This window comes from Stegodyphus dumicola, chromosome 1 (genome assembly GCF_044657685.1).
Source record: "Stegodyphus dumicola isolate Sdum_Otavi_A_Nest chromosome 1, ASM4465768v1".
NCBI lineage: Eukaryota > Metazoa > Arthropoda > Arachnida > Araneae > Eresidae > Stegodyphus > Stegodyphus dumicola.
Window position 1 is genome coordinate 4,733,900 of NC_140768.1, and position 26,513 is coordinate 4,760,412.

At 31.4% G+C, this 26,513-nt stretch overlaps 1 protein-coding gene across 1 annotated transcript in view; it reads right to left on the reverse strand.

Annotated features, from left to right (window-relative positions):
* Tsr1 (Tsr1 ribosome assembly factor) overlaps positions 1-26,513 on the reverse strand; it is a 68,001-nt gene that overhangs the window by 28,721 nt on the left and 12,767 nt on the right. The window contains exons 5-9 of the mRNA XM_085812396.1: positions 19,689-19,767; positions 19,492-19,605; positions 13,005-13,075; positions 8,432-8,576; positions 3,348-3,515 (exon numbers count right to left, since the gene is read on the reverse strand). Of these exons, the coding sequence (XP_085668522.1) occupies positions 3,348-3,515; positions 8,432-8,576; positions 13,005-13,075; positions 19,492-19,605; positions 19,689-19,767 (577 nt within the window). The remainder of the gene's footprint in view (positions 1-3,347; positions 3,516-8,431; positions 8,577-13,004; positions 13,076-19,491; positions 19,606-19,688; positions 19,768-26,513) is intronic.

The window sequence follows — 26,513 nt, forward strand, 5'->3', positions numbered from 1 at the left end:
GAAAACGCTCTCTTTTGATTTTGAATCAGTTTAGCGCCCATAGAACTTAAACCATAAAGAATAAAGTGGGAGAATTAAAAACCCAGATAGCTGTCATTCCTGGAAGACTGACTAGCCAATTACAGCCTTTAGATGCATTGGTGAATAAGCCATTTAAGGAAAAGGTGTGAGAACGATGGAACAAGTGGATAAGAGAGCCACATCACGCCCTCACATTCTCAGGTAGAATGAAGTGGCCCTCTATTTCGCAAGTGTACGAGTGGGTAAAAAGATCTTGGGAGGACGTAAAGGCTGAAGTAATTGTTAAGTCCTTTAAGAAGTGCAGAATTAGTAATGCTCTTGAGGGAACAGTAGACGACGCATTATTCGAAGAAGGTGATAATAGCGATGACGGAAACAGTAGTGATGATGATATTCTCGTTTTCGATGATGATGATAGTGAAAAGGATTTTTATGGTTTTGAAAGTGATTAAAGTCTAATTTCATGATAGGCAACGTTTTCCTTGAATCTGTGTTTTTTGTTATTTCTGCTTTATTTTGTATTATGTTTGATTGCTTGCCGTTCATTCATTTATTCATTATTGAAATTTACATATCATGTTCAAAATAGCTTGCCGTTTGTTAATTTTCCTTAATAAAAATATGTTTGGTAATTGCATTCAATGATTGTTTATTTGGCTTTTACGAAACGTGAGAACTAAAAGAAACCACATTTGAAGTTATTGTGGACTATTGAAACTTTTTTTCCTTGTGTGTGGTCTAAATAAGGGTGCGTCTTATATGCCGTCAAATACAGTATTAGATGAATCTTCTAAATTGCCACTTTCCAATTTCTTTATTAATAAAAAAATCCCTTTCTATAATGCCAGTCCATGTGATACGATTAGAAGCATTTTTAATATTTCCCATGCTTGTGTCTAGTGAAAAGTAGAGAATATAAAGGAAAGATAAGCATGTTAAAAAAAAAAAAAAAAAAGACTCTAGTTTCAGAAGTTAAAACATTCAAATATTATGTTTTCATTGTTCTTCCAGATGTTCTCCAAAAAGTAAGAAATTCATTGCATATTTTCTGTAAAATACATACATTATGTGTTAATACATACAGACATTTTTCATTTTGTCACATTTTTCTGGAATCTTCTAGAATCGTGGCTCTATAAATCTTGCCTTAAAATCTTTCTAAACTTTCCAAGTTGTAATGTCTAATGTCCCAAAAGAAAATTACCCCTACCAATTTTTTAACAGCAAACAGCCAGAAATAGTTTGAAAAAAAAATCAGATTTAAAAAGTGTAAAATTAATTTTATAGAGAAAACTGATGCATATTCTGAGACAATTACATGAGAACATTCTTATCATGAAAAAATTAAAAAGAAGATATTTTTAATTAATTACACAGCTATTTTGCTTTTGCTAAGAACTGTTTCGTAAATTGTGCATTATACCTTGTTTATTTTTCAGATTCAAAATATTGTATAATATGACAGTAAAAAATAAAAATGTTATATTTTAATGTTATTTTTAAAATATAATTTCAATATATTACCATTATTTTAATAAAATATATCAATGTTACAACGTTAAAAAAAAATCGTCGAAAAATTGCCAGATCTTGGAATTAAAAATTTGCTATAGAAACTGAATACAGCCGTCCCATCCAAGCAAAAAGTTATTTAAAATCTCTTCATTAGAAAAACTGAAACAATTTCGAAATGCTTATGTTTCACTTCTTGTTTAGAAACTCTAGCATCCCACCATTTATATTAGAAATACGAACACATTATAACCCATTCAAAAGATAACCATATTTATCAGTGAATCACCAAAAATATATCTCCAAAATGGCAATTCACACTTAAAATTTCAGTCGTACAAACAGACAGAAATTTGACGATTAAAATTAAGGACCTTCTCCCGATTTTGGCTGAAATTAAGGACTTTGAATGACCAAAAATCAATTCCAAAAAACTTAAGGACTGTACGAACCCTGTACATACATGATGTTACAGTCATTTTCGTTTGCTCCAAAAATTGTTTTCAATATGAAATGGTTGTGCTCCTCTTATATATATATTTCTTTTGCTCTTGAAGAAGGAAGGGGCTAATTTTAAACTCTACATTGGTGTGTTTACCTTCCAATTTGGTAACTTAATTAAGTTCGAACATATTATTAATGAAATCTATCAATTCTGGCCCACAAACACTTTAAATAGAATTCCAAGAAAAAAATACTTATGAATAATTGTAGTGGAAATGAATAATATGATTAGTATGAACAATATGAAATTGCAAGTATATTTTCTTGGTTTGAAGAGAGATCAGACTGAACCAAATCAAACTTGTACACTGTGGATTGATCTGGAAATGTCATTTTTTTCATTTAAGATTTTTGAGAAATTGTATTCCTGGCAGTAAGCGTGCTTAAATTTCTGTAATGTTGCATTTTCAGTAACAATTCAAACCAAATTTTTCATTTATCAGACATATTTATATAGGGATGAAGATCACTATCATAATCTACTTGATTCATTTGGAAATCACTCCAGCCGGTATATGAACAAGTGGATTCGCATTTAGTGGTTTAGCTCAAACACATCCAGATACTTTTAATGTACCATTATTCAAGGTCTGGAAAATTGAAAATTTTGTATATATGCTTATATATCGAAGTTTTTAAAATGAAGCAAAACAGCACTACAATGTTGAACAAATATTCTGCTGATTCACATGAGATTCTCAAAAAATCTTATGGGCATGTCTTGATCAGGCAATGAATTTTTAAGGAAATCTTGGTTCTCAATAAAAGTTAATTATGCCTCTGAGTATAATCTTAAGGGATACAATTCAAAACTTAACTCCTAAAAAAGACAAAATGCCATCACAGAAAACTGATTTCAACCTTAATTTATTATAAATTTCCTAAGCACTCATTTTGTCTGCTTATTTTTCAATGACTAGTTCAGGTATTGTTGTTTCTGTTGTAACCTTTTACAGAAGAGATGTATCATATTAAAATTCACTTTAGGGAAAGTGAGCTTTATTTTACTTAATATAGTTATTTATTTATAAATGCATTTATGTTGTATTATTAGCTATAACAGTAATCTTGAGAATTAAGTCTACACAGATATTTTAAAATATTTAACACATGTTTCACTATTACAGTTCTGTAATATAAAACCTTAGTATGGTTTATTACTCTTTTCTAACTATCTAATAATATTAAAATTCTACTGTGTAGGGGGAAAAAAAAAAGAAGAAGAAGATCCACTTTTTATTAAAATATATGTGGAACAAAAGACATATACTGGTTAAAGATGAAAACAAGTTTAATTATTTAATACTCACTTTATGAACACCAGGTTTTGCTTTGTTAGCAAAGGGATGAGGATCATTTTCATAATCTACTTGACTCATTTGGAAATCACCCCAGCCAGGTATATGAACAAGTCCATTCACGTTTAGTGGTTTACCTCGAACATATCCTGATACTTTTAGTGTACCATTATCTAAGGTCTGAAAAATTGAACATTTTGTAATCCAGAGAATTACTTACATACTGAAACTTTTCAAAATGAAGCAAAAAGGCATTACAATGTTTATTTTATTCTACAAATACTGGAATCATCTATTCTTACTGTTACACTTAATTTTTTAAGATGTATAATTAATAATAATTTCTCAAAAAAGAACTGTATAAATGTTTACAAACATGATGTTACTCAATTACAGTGCCGAAACTATTTTATAAAATGACTACTGAAATTCCAATTTACGGAATGTTCAAGTTACTGTTTTACCACAAACACAGGAGGTTTTAAGAGAACACAAATTTTAACTTCATTCAGAGTTAAATTTATACTCTGCCTGAAACAGAAACCGAAATTATTTCATCATATTTGAAAATGCATAAAATATACTCAATGGGGTAAATGTTAAGGGCATTTTCTCAGAAACAGTCATCACAACTTGATACATTAAAAATGAGGTTTCCCCTACACAGAAGAAATAAATATATAAAGTTATGCATTTTTTTAATGGTTGGAAGCAAAGCAAATATAGAGGAAAATATAATAAAAAATCACATTAATTAAAATTTAAAAACAGCAAAAGAAATTTTAATGGTAATAATATACCAGGTTGTAACGCAAGTTTTCCACTAAAAAACATTCTTAGTTGGGGGGGGGGGACATGAAAGCAGTACTTTTAGAGCAGGTAGTAATAATCACCAACCAAATCTATGATTTTCTGCTAATATTTTGGTAGTTTTTCAAAGCCTTTGGTCCAGAAACTTGATGGCCATTAGTCCCAAAACCTCATTTCGGACATCCTATGCAGAATAGAAGACAGCACCAGCAAGATGTGAGTTTTCGGCTTCCCCGTCTGCACGAACTGAAACACATTTACGGGTCCACCCACCCCTCAGAACCAGGCACGGAGGTTCAACCTCTTCTAGCCTCTCAGAGAGGGTGCAGCACCACCTGGGGGTACCAGGCAGCACTAGTCACTAATTTGCTACCTACCAGCCGCTCGGGCTGCCCGTCGCAGTGGATCATTACCGCACCCCCTGGCTACTAGAGTCGTACCGCTCACGACTTGTCAGACCCTGAGGCCGGCCAATAAGTGACTTTTCCCAGGGCCTTCAGAACCACCAAGTTCATAAATTTTATGTAAATGTTATACCAGCAATATGTAGCTACAGGTGTGAAAAAAGGAGTGATGTCGATGCTGTATGGTGGGTGTGGCAAAAGATCCCATTTGAGTCTGTAACAAGTCCAGCTGGCGAATGCAGACACAAGTGGCTTCTCACTAGCTTGATTAAAAATTACCTTATTTTGTTGGAACTCAGTTCGACATTTTTCCTTGATAGCAGCATCAACGCGGACTAGCATCTCGCAGTACATCTTACTGTCGAGGGTTTTACCTTTTCCCAGATACTCTTTGTGAATAATACTATGGCAATCCCACGAAATACAAAGTATGAGCTTTTTGTTAGTCAAATTCTGCTTTGCGACGCTGACCACCCCCCCTTTTCAGCCCGTGTTGTTGAAGTGAATCCACTTTTCATCACAACTGACGATCCTATGCGGAAATTTTTAATCCTTGCGTTGATATTTGAGCAGATTACTGCAGACTCAAACACGTCTATTCTTATTTGCTCGAGTCGGCTCATGCGGCACCCAACGTCAAGTTTATGTGATGTACAGCATGACTAATGGACATGGCACTAACATCTAATTCCTTAGCAGACTCTCGTGTGGTTGCATATTGATCTTCCTCCATAAGTTCTCGCAGGCAGGCCAGAGCGCTCTGCTTCTTGAATATCATAGTCTTTGTTTTGGAACTTTCGGTACCAAACCTTCACCGTGATAGTTCCCTTCCAGACACCTTGCACTCAATGATAACGATATTGTTTTACAAATTTCACATAACAGTGTTCTAAAGCAAGTCTCTTTCTTCCAAATGACAAAAATACGCAAAAAAAATATTAATATAAAAAAATCCGCATACGTTTGACAAAAGATTAAACACAGCAACATGAACTATTTGCACAGACGACAGTTGCGGCAGCGGAAAATTTTCATTAAAACCTGATTTTTTAAATATATTATAAGGCACATAGTAAGTTTCAGAAATATTGTGTCACTGCAATATTCTTTGGCCAAACTGGATTTTTATTTTATGGAAAACTATTCTTATATTGAAGTATTTCTCTGAAATAAAAGTGAATATTTTCAATGCAATGAAAGATGATACCAGAAATGTTCTAGCAAAGTAATCAATACAAAAATAAAAATTTTAATTTGTAATTAAAATATGCTTGCACCAAATTACAGATCAATACATTTAATTTGATTATACATTCATTCATTACAATGCTATAAAATCTATATACTCTTACGAGTGCCAGCAATAAATATACAATTCCTTTTTTTAAATTAAAATTTGCTTTCAACTAAATTTGTAGTCATTAGGTTGATGCTATTGGCAGTTGAGTAAATCTTGTGCTGATTATAATCTCTGAGTAATTGTATTATTTATACACTATTATTCTCTACCTACTACTCACATTATTTTCTGTTACTCATGTAACAAAGCTTAGTTAAAGAGCCTTGGACATTTCGTTTTCCTGCTTACGGATTCGTAATGACCTTGTACGGTCTTTCAGAATTTCCTTTCCTTGGTCACACTGGCAGGGTTTGCGAAACTGGAGGGTGAATTTTGCAAATCCCGATGGACCAATTGGACATTTTGTTTTCCTGCTTAGGGATTCATAATGACCTTGTACAGATTTTCAGAATTTCCCTTTCCTTGGTCAGACTGGTAAGACTGGCAGAACCCTGAAGGACCAAAATGGGAATGGAGGTCATTAACAGACAGTTAGAGGATGTGCTTTGGTGTGACATGATGTATTGTCACTGCACATAAACATATTGTCATTTCTTGTTTTTAGGGTATCGTTTCGTTTTAATCGATTTGAGTTTTTCATTAACTTAGAAGCAAATGCTAGTCTTAATTAATAAACAGGAGATGTTGTTATGATATCATGACTGAATCTAAAATTAAGTTCAAGGCTAAAAATGAAGCAGTTTTCATGCACAAGGCATATCTTAATCATTTAAAGTGAAAAACTCATAGTAATAAAATTAATATTTTCAAAACAACCTCAAATTGGTCTCCAATATTTACCCTATACATTAACCCTAACTGCGTACTCTTTTTATCAAACTAAGTTAAAAAATTGCGTATTTTTTATTACATATTTTAAATCTACATATATTTTAGACTTAAAATATACAAAAATTTTTTGTAAAAGAGTTTTTTTTTTCAATATAGAATTAGGTCATAGGAAAAGGTTGTCAGAATACTGAAATTGAAGAATAATGATATAAAAGGAAAATTTTGAAAATTAATATTGGCTAAATTGTGATTAATTTTATAAAATACAAAGGCGAAACATATATACTAATGAAATATCTGCATATCAATTTTGCACCAATGTCGAACGTTTTCAATAGGAACTCAATTTTCAGATTCATCACTCTCTGCAGAGGAATCCGAGAAATTCTCATCAGTTTCGCTATAACTATCTTCAATATACTTGAAATCAGAATCGGAATTACTATCTCTGTCAGAAATATCATCAGGAATATAGATTGTATCACTCACGAAATGCTTCCTGCTAGACATCTTTGAACTCTGAAAAGCGCGCGCAAAATGCTACATTACGCATTCTTGTATATTTGGCAGAAATGTGGACAACTAATGTCATCTTTTGCCCACATCTAAATAAACAATTAAACATCACAGAAAATCCAAAAAGAAACCTTGAACAGGGAAAGAGCGGGCTGCACAATTAAATAGACGGCAAAAATTCATCCCCGCGGAAATCGCGGGTTGCGCAAATTTTGCTACTTCTACGTTGCCCGTGGAAATCACGGGATGCGCAGCGAGAGGGTTAATGTCTAAATAAAAAATAAAACCTTATGATAACTACATAATACTGTAGACACAAACACTGCAATCTGTTTTTAGCTTTTAATTACTGATTTCTGTATCAAAATAATACTTCCAGCTATGCCAATAATGCTGAATTAAATTTCACTAAAATTTTAATTTTATATTTTATTTTTGATGAATAGTTTTTATTGCAAAATAAATCGTAAGTTTCCATCAATAAAACTATTTTATCTCAATAAATGGCTGAAAAGTCTTGCTTACATCTGCACTTGAGGACATTTCTGCTAAGAGAAATAATTGAAATTTCTTTCAATTTTTAGACATTTGTAGAATTAAATGGTAAGATCTTTTCTGTTTTATTCCTTTTTTAAAAATAAAATTGGTTAATTGACTACGAAAAGCTCAGCAAAACTGTCTATCTAAGAATGGGTGCTTTCGTACAGAATTTTCTAAGCAAAATTTATTGGTATGCATTTTCATTACACATGGGGAAAATTTGAAAATTGTTTGTTGCAACATGAAGTGAACTACTTTACTTCAACAAATAATACTTTGTTGAAGAATTTAAAGCATTTGTTATTATAATGTACTGTTCATGCTTGCTAAATTTAAACACAGATAAGCTAAAGGAAATGTACTTTCTGATCATCCACACTCCTGCAGAAAAGTCAACAACTCATTGGCAACTAAGTTTTTGCCAAGATGACACAAAAAGGCTACAGCCATTTAAAAAAAGACAGAGAACTAAGAATTCCATAAAAAAGCAATGAATCAATAAAATTGAAAAGAATAATCAATAATAAAACAGTTACTTCTTCAAGAAATATTTATGCAATTTTGTAATTTTGTAATTTTAAAAACAAATTTTTTAAATACCTAACATTACTTTTGAAAAGTTTCTTACAGATTAGACAGCTGTTATGATCTTTAAAAAAACAAGGTGAAAAATGAATTTTAATATTATTACTTACAGGATCATATTCAATATTTTCTGCTAATAAGTGAAAACGTGCATCTCTAAATGCTACAGGACGCTGCTTTTGGCACCCAATCTGACGAAGAAGAAGTTGAAATTCTTGTTTTGTGTCAGTTGAGTGAAGTTTCTCATCAGGAAATCTATTAATGAACAAAAAATAAACAAAACTTCAACACATAATTAGAACTTTTGTTACTTTCTCATTATCAATAACCCACAAAAAATTGCTAATGAATATTGCTGAAAATATTTGTTTAGCTATCTTTACACCTTATTCATAAATAATTTTACAAGTAACAAGAAATGAGAGTAAGCAAAAATCTCTCTGGTCAATATTTACATTTTTTACTGCTGGTAGATGCTTTCAGCAAAATCACAACTCAATACAAATCTGCATGTACTCAAATGCATATGTGTTGTGCACATGCTTGAGCTGGCTGTTACTGCACCTATACCTGAAACTGTCAAAACCCTAGCAAATCTAATTAATGTTAAAATTGGAGGAGGGAGGTTAAATTAGATATTCCACATTTTTTGTTCTTTGTCTAATTTCATTTTGTTAACTTTCTGATAGTTTTATACTGAGAAAATCCTGAGTAGAGTAAAGGAAGTTTTTACTTATCAAAGTATTTTTAATACAGTGAAAATATGTACATACTGTTGCATGGATAAACTTAGTAATATATCATTTATTAATGTAAAATAATATTAAACATGAATATTAATTGATTAAACATTGGTTGAATCTTGATAAAATGTTCTACACATGACTACTGTAGATTGAAGCAATTCAGGTCGACTTAAATTTAATAAAGAAAATTATACTACGTTTCATTTTATTTCTGGGAAACATTTTCTTTAGGAAAATATAAAAATTAAACACTGCAAGATTCGACAATCTACTGATACAGTTGGCAGTAATAGAATATGAATCATAATACTAACATGAGTAAGAAGCATATGCATTTGTTTCTTGCTTATTCACAAAACAAAAAGCTTGTACTACTACTGTCTGAGAGACTTTATTGATTTAATTACATGTTTAATTTAATTCCGATATCCTTCCTTGTCTTAAAATTTTCAATGGATATGCAGAATTAAACCTTGAAATTTACTATTTTAGCTCAATTTCACTGTAAATAAAAAACACATAGTTGTGATACTGCAAAGATTTAATATAATATATATACATACATATATATATATATAATAAAACTGTTCCATTAGATGTAAAAAAACTGCATTATTATTGAAATAAGAGTGCATTATTAGATGAAATAAGATGGCTTATTGAGAATTGCAATAGACTGGCTTAGGAAGGACTGCGACTTTGGTGCGTAGTTCTGTACATGCTCATTCTTTGGCAGACAAAATGGAAAATTTTGCATTTTCCGTCAAAAGCTGTATGCATATCAATTTGTGTCCAATTTGCTTTATATCTTCTTGGTGCGTCATTTTTTTATGTCTAAGAGTGTATATATATATATGCAATAATCATATACTATTGATAGTAACAAATTTTCTCTATTTAATATTCTGCTACAAATCATTTTGTTTAAATTTATGAGGAACAACACCTAGCTGTTAGCAAAAGAAATGTACGTATGTATACCTCTCTCAGATACAAGCATCCAGTCTTCTACATAATAGAACATCATGTAAATAAAAAATCTGATGTGTAATCCACATGACTTCCTTCTGTAGAATATTAAATTATATGCATTTTTTCCTGCATTTCATTTATGCTTATTTCCTCGAATTTAATTAGACATATATTTCTCATTCAATTAATTCAGTTTGCATTTCATGACAAGGCAAAAATACACGAAACCTCAAAGCATCTTTATTAAAAATTGAAAAATATAGAAAAAATAAAACATTAGATACAGGTAAAACAATTAAAAAAATTTTTTACAATTCAAATTAGAGTTTCTTTCTTTGAAAAAACAAGCAATTCAGCCAGTGGGCGAGAAGGCAGATTTTTTGGTGCACAAAACTGAGTTTACTTTTGGTTTCACTCGGCAAAAGGATACTGAAGGCGTAGAAAATGACTTGATTTGTTGTGGACGCTATGCTGAGGCAATATATGAAATAATTTAATAACTTAATTGATAATTCCAGAATAAATATGGCCAATAACAGAGAAGTGCCAAGAGTTGTTTGTTTAAAGATTAAAATAAAACTAACTAGAAAGAAGTATATCTTTCAGCAATTATCAAACACTACTGGTTTAAAGGCATCTTATGAGGTATGCTTAGAGCTAGCTAAAAGTAAAAAGTCTTTTAGAGATGGTGAGCTCGTTAAAAGATGCATCATAAAAATGGAATCATTATTTGGAGATAATAAGATGGCTAAAAATTTTGATACAGCTGACATCAGTCAACTTCTTATCTTTGTCCGAACAATAAATGAAGAATTTAAAATTCATGAAGAACTGTTGGAATTAAAATACTTAGGAACAAGTACCAAAGTGACTGATATATTTAATGCACTGGATAATATTTCTAATTTTGGAAGTCATGGGAAGAGCTCTGGCATTGTAATAGATGAAGCTAAAGCAATGGTTGGTCATAGAACTGGATTAGTAGGACTGTCTAAAGAAAAAGGCATACATTGTTTGTTTTTCCACTGCATTACTCACCAGTAGGCTCTCATTGGAAACATTATAAGGCTCAGTGAGACAGTGAAAAACCGTTCTAAATACTATAAATTTAATAATGGGAGACAGAGCATTTATTGCATTTCTGGACAATTTGGAAGATGAATATGGTAACAGTTCATTGTACTATGAAGTGCATTGTCTAAGATTTGGAGATTGCCTGCAGTAGTTTTTTTTTTTTTGGCTTGAGGAATGAAATTCTTGCTTTTCTCAAAAAAGAAAATACTGTACATGAGTATCAAGAAAAACAGAAGAAATCCAGTTTTTAAATGATCTTGTTTTTCCGACACACTTAACAACCCGTCTAGATGTTTTAAACCTGAAACTACAAGGGGGAAAAAAAATGCCTACCTTTTTAGATATATTAAGAGATCATTATTCATTAGATCAAAAAACTTGATCTAATGAAAACTGCTCTAAAGGCAAATAATACAGCCCATTTTCCATCTTGTCAGTAGTTGAAAGAAGAAAATGACACTAGTTTTAGTATGTTTCATGAAATAATAACTGATGTCAAGAAAAAGTTCCAGGATTTTGATTCCCTAAAACCAATACTTAATTTGTTCTGTTAAACAATCCCATGGACTAAGGTGAGTGAGATGCTCTGCAACCTGCAAAAAATTTGTGATTTTCAGGCAACCCATTCTACCAAAAAAAGTGTAATCTCTCTGAAAATGTTTGGAAACTGATTTCTAAACAATGTTTCCCTAAAATACTTAAATTCTCACTGCAAATGTTATCACTGTTTGCCAGTACATATGTGTGTGAAAGTGCTTTTCCTGCTTCAAAATAAATTAAATTACAAATGAGAAATCACATTGCAAGTTCTTCACTGGAATTGAGCCTAAGACTTTGTTTTACTGAAGTTACAGTGGGCATTGATAAACTTGTACCAGAAAAGCAATGCCCATCATCACATTGATTTCTCAACTGTAAAATAAAGTAGCATATTAAACTAGTGGTTGGCCCTCACGTATTTAAAGGTTGGACCACATTGCTTTAAAGAAAGCAATACAATAAATAAGAAATATTTTTAAAGCAGTGGAAATTTTCCTTCACTGGGTAAAACTTATGAAAGTCCAATTTAATTAATTTTCTTTATATTGCATATCCGATTGTAACATGCTATTTGTGAACGCATCTGTATGTTTAATGTGAACTGAGAGTCCAATACAGAAAAATATATTTAAACTGCCCTTAAACTGCATTAAATAAAAAACTGTGTTTTTTGAAAAACTAAATTTAAAGCCTTAACATGACTGTTATTAATTGCTTTTAGGACTAGAGACACAATTAATTTAAAGAAACAGTTGTTAGCTAAAAATCACCACACCATTGACACTATCATGTTCTAAGGCCAGCATGTGGTGCCCAAGTTAGACACCATCAGTTTAAAGGAAGAAACTATTTCACATAGGTAACATTCATTCACTATTCAGATTCATTCTTTATTTTTCATTAATGATATTCTGGTAAAGGCATACATACCAGAAACTAAATTTTTTAAACAAATGTAGGCATTCATTTTAAGTTCTAGGAGAAACATATATTGCAAATACAGATTTCAAATTATTGAATGAAATGCATGTGATAATAAACAAATACAAAAATTTCTACAGTCACATACTTACAAAATACCATAAATAAAATATCATTTATTTTTTATTTAATGATTATTTAAATGCAGCATTTGGGTACAGGAATATACATGGAATAATCAGAAAAAACACTATTACATCCTATTTTATATATGAATAGAATTTGGAATGAATACATGCACACACACACATAATATTTTACACATGTAAAGTTTAAACTTTCACAAAACAATTTACTTATAAATAAAAGTTATATAATCTCAAACCAAGATTAGTTACTTTTGTCAAGAAACCTATAAAAAAAGAATTACCTCTTTTCCAAAGTTTTCAATATATGCTTTCGACACTCAGCTTTCTTTTTTGGGTTTAATTTTTCTAAGCCCTATATTAAAAATAACAAATACTGAAGCTAAGAAATCATCTCAAAACTTAAAATGATATTTTTCATACATATTTTTATCTCAAATAATAAAGTTAATAGTTTTAATACCTTTCTTTCATAAGCACCAGTAAAAAGACTATAATACCCCTTTCTCTCCAAAATATTTTATACTAAAAATTTTCCCCATTATGCATGATCTAATACAGTGTTTAAAATTTCTTATATTTTTCATTCTATTGGGGAAGGAAAGGGATTTGCATTTCTTAAAAAATTTATTGATATTGTATATATTACTAAATAATGTCAATAAATATGCAATAAGTTGATGCATTCTTAATTTAGATTACTAAATTAATTATGCATCAACTTCTTACTGAACTTAGATCCATTTTTCATTTATAAAAAAATGTATGTATGTGCACAAATAAAATATATAGAAACATACAAGCAGTACACAATTGATTATTAGTATAATATATATACAAATAAAATAAGCAGCAGGAATCAGAAGAGCTTTAGAAATTTATTTATATTTTTTTCGTTCTTAAATTTAACAAAATTAGTATCTAAAAACTTAATACTGGTGCTGCCAAATTATGTACTTTATAATATTTTGAAATAAACTTAACAGTTGTGTTACATGTAATAAACTCAACAGCTTAAGAGCTGAGTTGAATTGGCTGTGTAAGTAGTACACTTCTTTCACAAATTATTAGCAACTGAAAAATCGATCTGTTTTGCATGGAGGAAACTTTATCAAAGATAATGCATTCTCCAGTTCTCTAATGTTACTCTGTTTTTGAAAATATCACACTTCTGAGTAATTATCTAATATTCACTATCATCACTAGATTTCAATTATCTTAAGCAAAATAATTGATTCTCCAAAATGCTAATACAAATGTCATGCTGAATGTCAAAAGTCACAGGCCTTTTGAACCTATAAAAAAAAAAAAAAAAAAAAAAAAAAAAGAAGAAGAAGAAGAAGAAGATTGAAAGTGAGTATTCAAATGGATCAATAAGAGCAATACATGAAATAAACTACCATTCCAACAAAAACATCAGGAGACATATGAAAACATCACACAGAAATTACTTTTCATATTAACACATTAAAGGCGGGGGATCTTGACGAAAATATGCTAGGTAACGCAGCAACCGCCTTGCCTCGTTTTTCGTCCTAGAGAGGGCAATATTTTGTGTAATCATAAAAAAATTTACACTTAAAAAAGTTTATTTAAACTCTTAAAACTACAAGAAATATTAAAAAAGAACTAAACACTAATTACAAAAAATGTTTTAAAGTACTTATTTATGAGAAGAATCTAGTATTTTTTATGTGAAATTGTTGATAACACTCGCCACGGTGAAGAGGTGCATTGCAAAACTCACATTTGAAGTAAGTCAACTTTCTTTTTTTATGTGGCACACAAACTACGCAGTTTTGTTGGGTATATAGCTTTTTTGCCTTTATTTTCTATCTGAATTAATTTGTGCTTCTTGATGTCTAGCAAAAGACGTCCAGGCAGATCAATTTTATATCATGGTGCCGAGTCCGATGTACCAGGTTGTGGCTCTTCAGTGTCCATCAATTCCAGATCTTCGGTTTTTTTTGTCAGTTATAAGACAGAGTGATAATTCTAACAGATATTTTTTATATGTCAAGCTATTATTATTATGCATGTTATATACTAAATAGGAATTGAAAAATGCACAATTAGAGAGAGATTGTAAGTAGAATGTAAACAACCAAACAGCTTCAAACCACAAAACATACTAAATACAAATGTAAAGTGGCCATGGATTGTGCAATGTGCACTAATATGACTCCCACCTTTAAGCTATAGTCGAGATAAATTGTAGTTCTACGACTGCCGCCTTTGAACTACAGTCGAGATAAATCGTAGTACTACGACTCCCGCCTTTAAACTACAGTTGAGAAATTGTAGTACTACGACTCCCGCCTTTAAGCTACAGTCGAGATCAATCGTAGCCCTACGACTTCCGCCTTTAATATGTTAAGAAATATCAACACATGCTCAATGGTTTGTTTTAGGTGATTATGACACATAAACTCCCCTTAGGCAAATAGCCTTCAAGGCTATTTGTCTATGGTGAGGGATGACTTCTGGAGGACTTTCTAAGGGAAACTAACTCGTATATAAGTTACACATGGGGAAAACAATGAAAAAGCCCATGCAGCTAGCCTGTTCATTGGATTTGAGTCTCGGACCAAAGTACCAATGTTCAGCAACTTTACCACTTGGCTGCTGGTGGGCCATGTGCTCAGTGACTTTTGACATTACAGTATATTTACAACAACCAGAATAACACGATTTATCAAAGTTAGAGAGGGCCATCAAAATATTACAGTAATAAATATGTTTATTTCTATCACTTGCTTTTACTTCCAGTTACAGTCAAACCTCTATTTCACAAAGGCATGTGAAAAGCTTTGCTAAAATAAATGCTAAGAAAATCAGCTACTTTAGTTTGTTTTGGTTGTCAGGAACAATGTTTATTATCATAATAAGTCTTGCATCTTTGTAATGTATGGAAAACATCTTTTGGTACACTTTCTTCAGAATTAAAACCACACTCTAAAGTATCAAATGCAGTTAGCATATCTTATGCTGAAGATTTTGTACATTCATTTTCATCTTCTTCGTCACCATCAGTAGCTTTCTAGCTACTACTTTTTTACACTCTCCAATACGTCTTCTTAAGTAGGAATTGTTGAGGTCTCAACATAGTTATCTACAAAGAAGTAATCTTGTAAATGATCATTATTCTTTAATTGTCTTCGATTTTTTAATAACCACATATTATTCAGTTCCTCACTCTTCTACAGCTCTTCCCAGTACCACAGACTACAATCAGTAGTTACCCTTCAAACTACTCAAAGCATTAACACAACGAACTGAAAAACTGAAAGTTATTACTCTTTCCAGTCTTATTGTATATACCATCATAAATGTGCACCTATAAATTAAAAATATATTTTCAAATTTTCTGATGTATTCCCTGTATAATGCATACCCCTTTCTTTACGAAGATACCTGAAAGATATATGTGATATCTTTTGAAGTCATTCATTCAAAGATTTTTCTCAGGCTTTCGAACAACAATGTACCAAATTGACAAGTGATAAGGGAAACAATATTAATCTTGAGCGAGTAAATAATTCCACAAAGAGGGTGATTGCATTCAATGCAGGTGTGAGAATAAGGATTTAGCTTTAGGGTTTTGAAAAAAGCAGAGCATAATTTGGGGTAAGAATGCATTTCCTAACTGAATGAATTTGTGGAATTCATAATCAGATGTTTTCTCTTTCTGCAGTTGTTTGAAGCCATGATTTTAAACTGAACATCAAAAGGTTTTAGTAAATTGCATTTGCTTTAGTTAAATACAGTTGATCTAGTGTTCCTTTTGGTAGTGAGTATGGCTCCTGCCAAACAAAACAAGCTAAGTGCTGGTTTCAAATGCAGTCATTCAATTTGCGAAAAAAAAAAATGGAAATTGCTCTTTAGAAAGAATGCTTGGTGTTAGTGAAAGCTCCATACATGAGTGGAAAAAAATTAAATCGCAATAATTATGCCAAAGAATAAATGTTTTTGTGTAAAGCAGTAACAAAATGGCCTATCCTAGAAGAAAATGTTGTGAACTGGGTTCTAGAAAATTCCCAGAATGGAATAATTATAACAAGAAATAGCATATGTATATTTGCCTTAATGTGGGCAAAATAGAATGCAATGAAAGTGAAAACTTTAAAGCAACTTTGAGTTGGTATAGTTCATTTATGGCATAAAATAATTTAGTTCTAAGGGAAAAAACAAGAGTTTCACAAATGCTTTCCGAAGAATTGGACACATTGGTAAGTTTCAAGAAGTATGTTACTGAATGTATGTTATTGGAAGGTACTATGGCAAAAAAATTATTTACTGTCACATATCGGAAGTATGGAGGAAACTCCAGTAATGTTGGTATGGTAGAAAATAAAACAACTGATGTGAAAGGAACAAAAAGGATCACAAAACAACAGGTCACAATATATCTCCCCCTCACTGTAGTGCTTTTCTGCTTAGAGGATGATACAAAATTAAAACCCATGGCTTTTGGAAGAAAGACGATGCCAGTATGTAATTTCCCATTTTTCTTCTCATTTACGCTCAGAAGAAAGGATGGATGGATAAAAACAATGTGAAATTGCAGATAAGAGATATCTGTCAACTAAAGACTCTAGAAAATCTTTTAATTTGGGACATGTTCAAATACCCTCCAACGAATAATTCAAAGATATTGTTGGAAGTGTGTAATAGTGACATGACAGTTATTTCATGTTGCCTAACACCATTAGATGTGTGTTTCAGTCAACCAATAAAAAAAATTTTAAATGACAGTAAAATACATGGATGTTAAAAGGTGAAAAACATTTACGAGAGGAGGCCAAATGCATAAATAGTGTGTGAATGAATAATAAAAGCATGGAATTAAATTAAACACAAGGTAATTGGAAAAGTCATTTAAAAAATGCAGTATACTACTGATCTAGATGAAGTGGTAAGTGATTAGACTAGAAGAGAAACACGCTAATGTGACAATCAAAATCGTAAAAACAACCTTATATTTAGCGTAGGTATAATGAAACACTCAATCGATTTCGAGGGCAGCTAAAGGTCCCTCCTCATCAGGAGAAAGAAATACCTAGAAAGAAGAAAATAAAGGAGTCACAGAAACACGTGGTCCTTATCAGCACTGCACGTGGTTATAACTAGATTTTTAATCAGAGTTGCACTGGCCACCTACTTTTACTGAGCCAGGCTATCTGATCGAGCATGAAAAATTAGCGAAGTTAAAATAGGGAGCGAGGGGCAAATGCACCTTACGCTCAAAATCTGAACTTCAAATAATGGAAAGCAGCCACTGAACGGATTTTTATACCCTCTGATTAAAAATCTAGTTATAACCACGTGCAGTGCTGATAAGGACCACGTGTTTCTGTGACTCCTTTATTTTCTTCTTTCTAGGTATTTCTTTCTCCTGATGAGGAGGGACCTTTAGCTGCCCTCGAAATCGATTAAGTGTTTCATTATACCTAGGTTGTTTTTACGATTTTGATTGGTAGGTGATTATTTATTTACGGTTCAGAGTAACAGTGATGGTGAGGATGAAACAGAATTCGAGGATGTGGAAGACGAATATGAGTTCTTGTTGAAATCATAATTTAGGATGTAGTACGTTTATAACATCTTGAATTTTTACTTTTTCTTAAGAGGAAAGGTTTCAATTTTTCACTTTTTTCTACATTTCCAAAATAACAGTACAGTAACTCAACTTTCCCATACTTGCCTCCAAAACATTTCTTTTTCTTGAATGTGAATGATTTTATCAACATTGAAAATATCTTTTAGCTTGTACACTTCATTATTTCTTTTAGTTTTCGATCTTTCCATATGAAAGTCATCTTTATTAACATCTTTGCTTTCACCACATATGATTTTTCAACCACTCCCCCCTTTTTTTTAAATTTCCCCAGCCACTCACAAAAAATTCATTTTGTACTACAAGCTTTGGCAAACTCTGCAGGTTTATTTGGTATTAATGGTCCTGATACTGGTACATACTGTTCTCTCACTGTATGCGGCCATTTTAACATCACTTTCCTGCACACATTTTTTCATGTATGGCACTTGGATCAACGGAAGCTTGATGAAAATTTGTCCTCATTTTTCAGGATTGTCTTATAAACCATTTTGCAAAATACCAAATTGTATGGCAATGTCTTCCTTCTTTACACATTTGACCACTTTGACAAGAATCAGCATTCTTTTTTTAAGTGTTAGACACATTTGTTTTGACACTTCTGTCAATTATTACACAACTTACTTTAAAAAGGAACTGCAATATAACAACAACAACAAAAAATAAAAATAACATACAGCTGTTGCTTAACCTTACTGGTTTGCGAAATACGACTGATTGGCGAATTTTCAACAAAAGAGTGGGTAAATGCGTTCTCATTCAAGAATCTCCCTCTCCCCATTTCATTCCTCCTGTATTATGGAGTAGGATAATAGATAATGCACCACTTGCTTTTCTTGAGAATCAGAGCTGCACACTTGTGTCACAGCAAATTAATAGTTTCAAAGTAACCTTGAAAAAGCATTTATTGTAAAATTTTGATAAATAATTAGTATACTTCACAGCTACTAGATTTGTATACAACAAAATTCACACCTTGGGTAAAATTCTGAAAAAAATTTGCGAAATAGAAGAATTTGTAAAATAGGGTTTAATTAAATAGAGGTTTGACTGTACTGTAATTTCATTTGTACATTTATTCTATGAACAAAAGAGAACAATATTACAATTTGCTTGAAAACATAATGCATCAAAAATTAAAGTGATAACATTACCTGAACAACATGAATTGTTGTAGGTAAAGCATGAGCAATGATCACAGACAAAAGCATATTTTTGTTATCATCTGGAGGATCAGAAGAATGGATCAGAACTAGAACATCAGCAACCTGAAAAGTCACATTTCAGTAAACAAAGGTTAACAGAAAATTACTTAAATTAATAAATAAAATAAGACATTTTAAAAATGTACCTTCATAGCATCCATCACAGAAATCAGATCTTTTGTATTAGGAATTAAAAAAGTAAATCTTTGTTTCAGTCGAGAAGAACTAAAGAATATAAAATAGTAAGTGATGTTTTAAGAGAAAATTTCATGAAGTTATTGAAATAATTATGCAATTACTTATGTAGTAAAAAAATAAAGTCAAAAATTCATATGATACATACAACATACACATTTTGTATTATAAATCAATACTCTGGAAATAAAATTAGCTCCACATATCTAAAAAAAATAAAAATGTAAAGCTATGCAAATTAAGAATTATATAAATTCAAGAAGTTTTTCACTGCTCTGAAAAAAATTTGATAAGAGCATCTTGTAAACATGCATAAATAAATTTTAAATACATTCATTAATGCTTTGGAAATTGAATTTTATAAGGTATTTCTCTCCTTCCTTTCCATATACCTTTGAGGTGCAAATGGAAGCAGTGTATTTGAGAGGTCCAGGGTTTGTATCCTGGTGAGGGCACTGCACATTTTTCACATGTCCTGCTTAAAAAAAAAACTCAATGACTCCACAATTTAGAAACTATGATGGAAGTTTTTTCTTTTTAATTAGAAATAATGTATTATCTTCTCTTATCCATTTATTTATTTATCTACTTTTTAACATATTGGGCATGCAAAGTAATTTCAAGTTTGGTGAGCATAAATTTTCATTTAAATTTAAAAAAAAAAAATCAAAATTTGCAAGTATCTTACTTTTTTCTTTATTAACAGAGGAAAAACTTTTACATTTATTAAGTTTTATTTAAGTTCAAGCATTAAAATATAATTTTCATTTATACACACAGTTAAAATTTGTTAGAAGAATTCAACACTTTTGCATTATGTAACTGAAAGAGCATAAATTTGACAAGCTGAGACAAATTTGTGTTCCATTCCACAGTTACCAGCAGCATATATGCATCTTAAAACACTGAACTTTTGAGTGACCTATGCAAATAACCTAAGACATAAGAGTACTTATTTAAATATTATTTTGAAATGTACTTATTTCTTCAGAGATTTGGAATGAAATGTACATTTTCTCCACTGGGATTTAAGTATTCTTTGCAGTCAGTTGTTATTCCTAAGAAATGTTAACTAGGATAATTGAGTGCCTCTGAAGATGTTTTTAAGCTCCCTCATTGTGCAAAAGAACTTCATAAAGTTTTTATTGAGGTTTGCGCTGTTAACTGTTTTGGAATAAGATTTAGGCTTTAAGACAGCAGTAAATTTGGAATTTTTTCTGTTAGAAGATGTTATTTTGTCATTGTTGGGGGGAGGGGAGTTTTTCTATGATTGTCCATTTTGTGGCGGGTATTATTATTATGCTGAAAATTGATCGATTTTATGAAATCTGGCTTTTGGATATTATGAGCAGTCTATCAACAAACTCGTTGATCAATTCCAGAAAGAGCAGGATATGGTTGAAATTCCCATAAACCATCATGCAGCAAGTTCACAACACAGATGAACTAACTAACCAAAATCTGTACCTGACCCGTGAACTCGATTACATTTTGGGGACTGATACAGAATATCAGCCATAAAGCCACCCAAAGGATGGTATAATACTCTGTTGAGTCCAGGAGTACCACATCCTCAAGATCATCAACATGTTAAGGCTCGCTCTTAAACCCACTGCTAAACACTAGCCAGCCAAGACCACCATCCCAGTGAAAAGAGACTACAGTGGGTTGGGTATCAAAACTTGAAGCTTTTACTGGCTGTTGAAAGTGCTACCTGCCAGTACTACGTGGGCGGCCCCTCCCTTCAGGCTTTATACAGATTACCGAGGACAGTAGGGACAAGATACTCAAAGGCCCAAGTGTTATTCGGCTACTGAGATATTCAAGTTAATGGAGACTTATGCCACCCGACCCGTGAAAAGTGAAGGTGAACCTACCCCATGGATCACCGGGAACTGCCAAGTTCATGAATTTTATACCCCCATGGCCGAGACTGCCTAGGTACAGATCCTAGCCAGTACTGCACAGAGTGCTCTGTGCCAACCCCTGGGCAAAACTGAATATGTATAATGTAGTTGGCACCTGGAAGTATTAGAGCAAAGTTATGCAAACATGGAACATAAGGACTATTTTCGGAATATTTAACATAATCCTGAAATGCAAGTTTTGTATATTGATATATTATATACATATATAGATACTTACGAAAAATCCTGTCGACCATTTTTGCCTATTAAAGAAAAGACAACAAACTACGCAATTTTTCGCCAAAAATGGAAAAGTCTTCTTTAAACACACTGGGTTTGGTGTAACCTTGATTACACGTGTTAGTTATTATTCTTAAATAAAGACTCCTTTTTTTTCCCTCTATCACTCATTTTCAAAAAAAAAAAATTAAAACTTGGGACCTGCCTACTACAGAAGAGCATGCTGTTGAATATTTCCAAAGTTATGAAATCTTAACTGCCTAAAAAAATGTGTTAATGGCCCCACGAAATGACACTTTATTTAAAAACTGAGGGAAAATTAAATATAAATAAATAATAATATAATAAATTTGAAAGAAAAATAAGAATAGAATGTTTTTTCTTGTATTTAGTAAATAGTTTTTTTTTTTTTTTTTTTTTGGTTTGGCGCAAATGGTGTCATCTCTTGCGGTTGATGGTATTTTCTGTTATATATATAAAATATTTTTAAAAATAAATATTCAGAATTTGAGTTAGGACTTTTAGCCTCAGGCTGCATTGATGAGATACCAATTTAAGTCTGAGAGGACTGTGATACATGTTTTGAACATTTACCTTGTTACTTTTACTGCTTTTGCAGACCACTTCTAAACGTAAGTTATAATAAACATTAATTTTTTATTTAATGTTTATTATAACTTACGTTTCTTTTTTTTTTCCTTTTTTTTTTTTTTTTTTAACCTGTGCTAGAGAAAAGGATAATCAGCACCTTAGCCTTTTAAAGTTTAAATGCACATGCATCAATGATTATGAGACTGAAGTTTAAAAAATTCATTTATCAAAATCTTCCTAAAAATTTGAAATTTTTTCTAAATTATTCTAAGATAGTAGCAGGTTTCCAAGGTTTAAAGGTAATAGTAACAAGTGATAATGTCTATTTAAGAATAAATTTGATCTAAAAAGTTAATTGATGAAAACTATTATGTGTGGAAATTTAGCACCAATAATGGATAAGAGCAACATGACAACCCAATCATTAAGATCTTCACTTTGGTTTTATGTAAATCTGATGAATTATTGATAATTCGGTTTAATTTTTGCAAAAAAAAAACAATATAAGTTAACTGCTATTTATCTGTTTTTCAACTGCATTTTGAAAAAAAAAATGATTAAAATTTAGGACTTCAATGAAACAGTATGCAGTAGTAATTTTAAAAATTACAGGAGTCTGGCATGAAGAAAAGTGTGAAATCATGTGAATATACCCATTTTCACTGGCTATGAAGCATGAAAAATTATGATAAGCAATTTAAGTTTTTTTTTTTTTTTTTTTTTATGTTATCTCCATAACTTGAATATGATGATTACCTAAATAAGGAACAATCTGTTCCTTCAAATTTATGCAGATTGACTGGCATAAGTTTGGTGACATTAATTTTCATGGTTGATGGAATTTTATAATTAAATACAGTCAAAAGTCATTAATTCGGACACCCGTAATCCGGAATGATCTATAATCCGGACCTCAAAGCTAAAATCTTTCTGCGCATGCGCCGCATTGACGCATGCGCATAGGCGTTTTACTCGTGCGCGCAAGACATTTATGACTGCGCATATGCATCTGCGCAAGTGCAGAATACGTTTTCGTGTGCACGTTTAATGTATAAAGGTCGGTAAAAGCTAAAATTATCTAATTATCTATTTCAGTTAATGTTGATAATTGCGTTGTTCCTTAATCTTCAAATTGGATCCGGCTTATTATTTTTTGCAGACTGTAAGAGCAATTTTCTAAAAGTAAGCTTGAACTTTCGATTATGTCAAATAGAATTTCCGATGCTGGAGGTCCCAAAGGATCTAGAAAACGAAAGTATGTTGCGATGTCCATCAAACAAAAAACGAATTGCTACAAAAAATGGATAAAAGCATATCCTTTGTTTATCTAACCGTTCCGAAATCTGTTTATCAATTTCACGCTGCTCTGTGCGAGGGGGCACGTCGCGGCGCGCAATGAACTTAGCTTAAATTGCTTATCATAATTTTTCATGCTTCATAGCCAGTGAAAATGGGTATATTCACATGATTTCACACTTTTCTTCATGCCAGACTCCTGTAATTTTTAAAATTACTTGATCTTTCAACACTATCGTTATCTTCAGGGCAGATGTTTTTATTTTAGTCGGCTTATAATTCCTTACTAAATGTAGTATTTAATTTCGATGTACTCCGTCTTTGATATGATTTAAATCAAATTCCTCGTCATTATAAATATCATGAATACAAATCACATAGTTTTCTGGTTGCAATTTTCTAATTTTGGCTATGAGTACGGTATGCTTTACGCATCCGCGCGTTAAAAGAAATGTTTAATAAAGTAAACAAATAAATATTAGGCTTCTTTTTTGGTAAATTTGGATACCCTTTAGATCATAATTGCTCATTATTTTATAAATTACGGTTTCATATTTTTAATTTTATAATTTCTGCATGCCATCTTACCAGATTTAAACTGATGATCTATAATTCGGAAAAATCGCCGAAGTCCCGACGAGTCCGGATTAAAGACTTTTGACTGTATGATGTTTCACTATGATCTTTATGTCTGAAATGTCTTTTTTTCTTTGATGTCTCAAATAATTTAAATATTTACATAAAAAGCAAAGCAAATAATTTCAGATATCGTGACAAAAACAATTTCTAAAATAAAATTTCACTCTTTGAATTTTACACATATCAAACTGGAATTACAGTTTTATCAGCAAAGCAGGAGAAATGTTAGGGAAATTCAGTATTTTTGCAGAATGAAGCTAAATGCAATGTCTGCAGAAGAGTATAAAATTGGCAAGCTAAGATGAATTTGTTTGTCATTTCAAATTTTACCTACAGCATGCCCATAGCATAAAAGACACAACAAACATAGCCTCAACTTGGGTTATATTTGAGAGCACTGTGTTATGCTGTTGACACATTTACCTCATTAATAACTTTTACTGTTTCTGAAACTGTCAGCTCTGTTTTTCATACTGAGTACTTTTTGAATGCTAAATAAAGCACTGCTGTTTATTATAACTCATGATACTTTTTATTCAAGCTACTGGATATGATACTGAACACCTTAGCATTGCTTAAATGCACACACATTAAAATAATAACAATAATAATTAAAAAAAACTCTACAGATATTTACCCCAAAGGATTATATCACTGAACTATTTAGATTTACTTTTGTTTTTTAGATACAACCGCTACAGTTTCAAGGTTCAGGAATGTTACTGATAATAGGAAACAGAATACTTCAATGCTAATGACTCTGAAAAAAATATTCATTTTTGATTTATAAACTGTGACTAATATTTTGCTTTGCATAAGGATTTACTCTGTGCTGTTAAGTGAAAATACATAGTAGTAAGTGAAATCAATAGCTTTTGGGCTAAACAATCCCTAAATAATATAACTTTCAAATGCTCAATATCAAAGAGGCTGACTAATTTACTGAAAACTTTGGCACACCCACTCAATGGTATTTTTTATGAACAAGAAACATAATTTGAAAGACTGCTTCATAATGGTGCCATGTCACCTTTAAACACATTGGTCACTATAAGAAAATATGTAAACTGTCATAGCATAGAAGTGCAAGCACCTTTATGCCAGAGCACTGCAATGAAAATAGGGTTTCAGGTAGCTACTCTGATTAGCAAAGGACATGCAAATTTTACAAACATATCAGTGTCCTAGCATAAAGGTGCCTGAACTTTTAAAAGCTGCTTTCAGCAAGTTAAAAATTACCATTAGGACCTCTTATAGCGACACTGGTAATATTAGCAAAATTTAACTGGTTTTATGAATGACAGAAAAGATTAATGAATTTGTTACAAATGAAAGAAAACATTCAAAACATAAAAAAGAAACTGAAAAGTTTGAGATTTTAAATTAAGTCCAAAGGTGCTTTTTTTTTTTTTTTTTTTTTTTTTAATGTCTTGTGGTGTTACCTTTATTTATTAAATATCATGTTCTTTGCACTTAAACCATAAAATTCAGCAATGTCACAAAATAATTTTAAAATGAGCATATCTTTAGAATTTCTGATACACAGTTCGGCGCGCTGGAGATAAAAATTCCCCCTCCCCGGTAGAGTGTTACCACTGCTTGCTTTGAAATACTTGAGTATGTTAATCAAAAATTCGTTAAAGTTTTACAAAATATGAAATTGATAATAAAACAAATTCCAAATTTCAAGTTTGGGCTTTCAGATGCCCATATTCTCAGCAGGATTATGTCATTCAAAATTGGATGGCTCTAGGTACCATTGTTTTATCCCAATGCGAGAAACATACATACATTTATGCAGATTCTTCATTATTTAATTTCTTCAAATATAATACAACGCAATAGTATTTGGTGGTAATGATTTGTAAAATGATACAGCCTTTTAAAGTTTTCAATGCAAAATCGCAAAACGAAAACAAGAGTCCTGCAGGGACTTTATTCATACCATAATAAATACAAGACTTTTATTCTTTTATTTTCTTCATAATAACTTGCAAGCATTATATAAAATTTTAAAATGCCTACAAATACAGAATTTTAAATACTGCTAAAGAGCAAATATTGTTCTGACAGCTGTTATTGAAAAAATATTCCGAGCAAAAA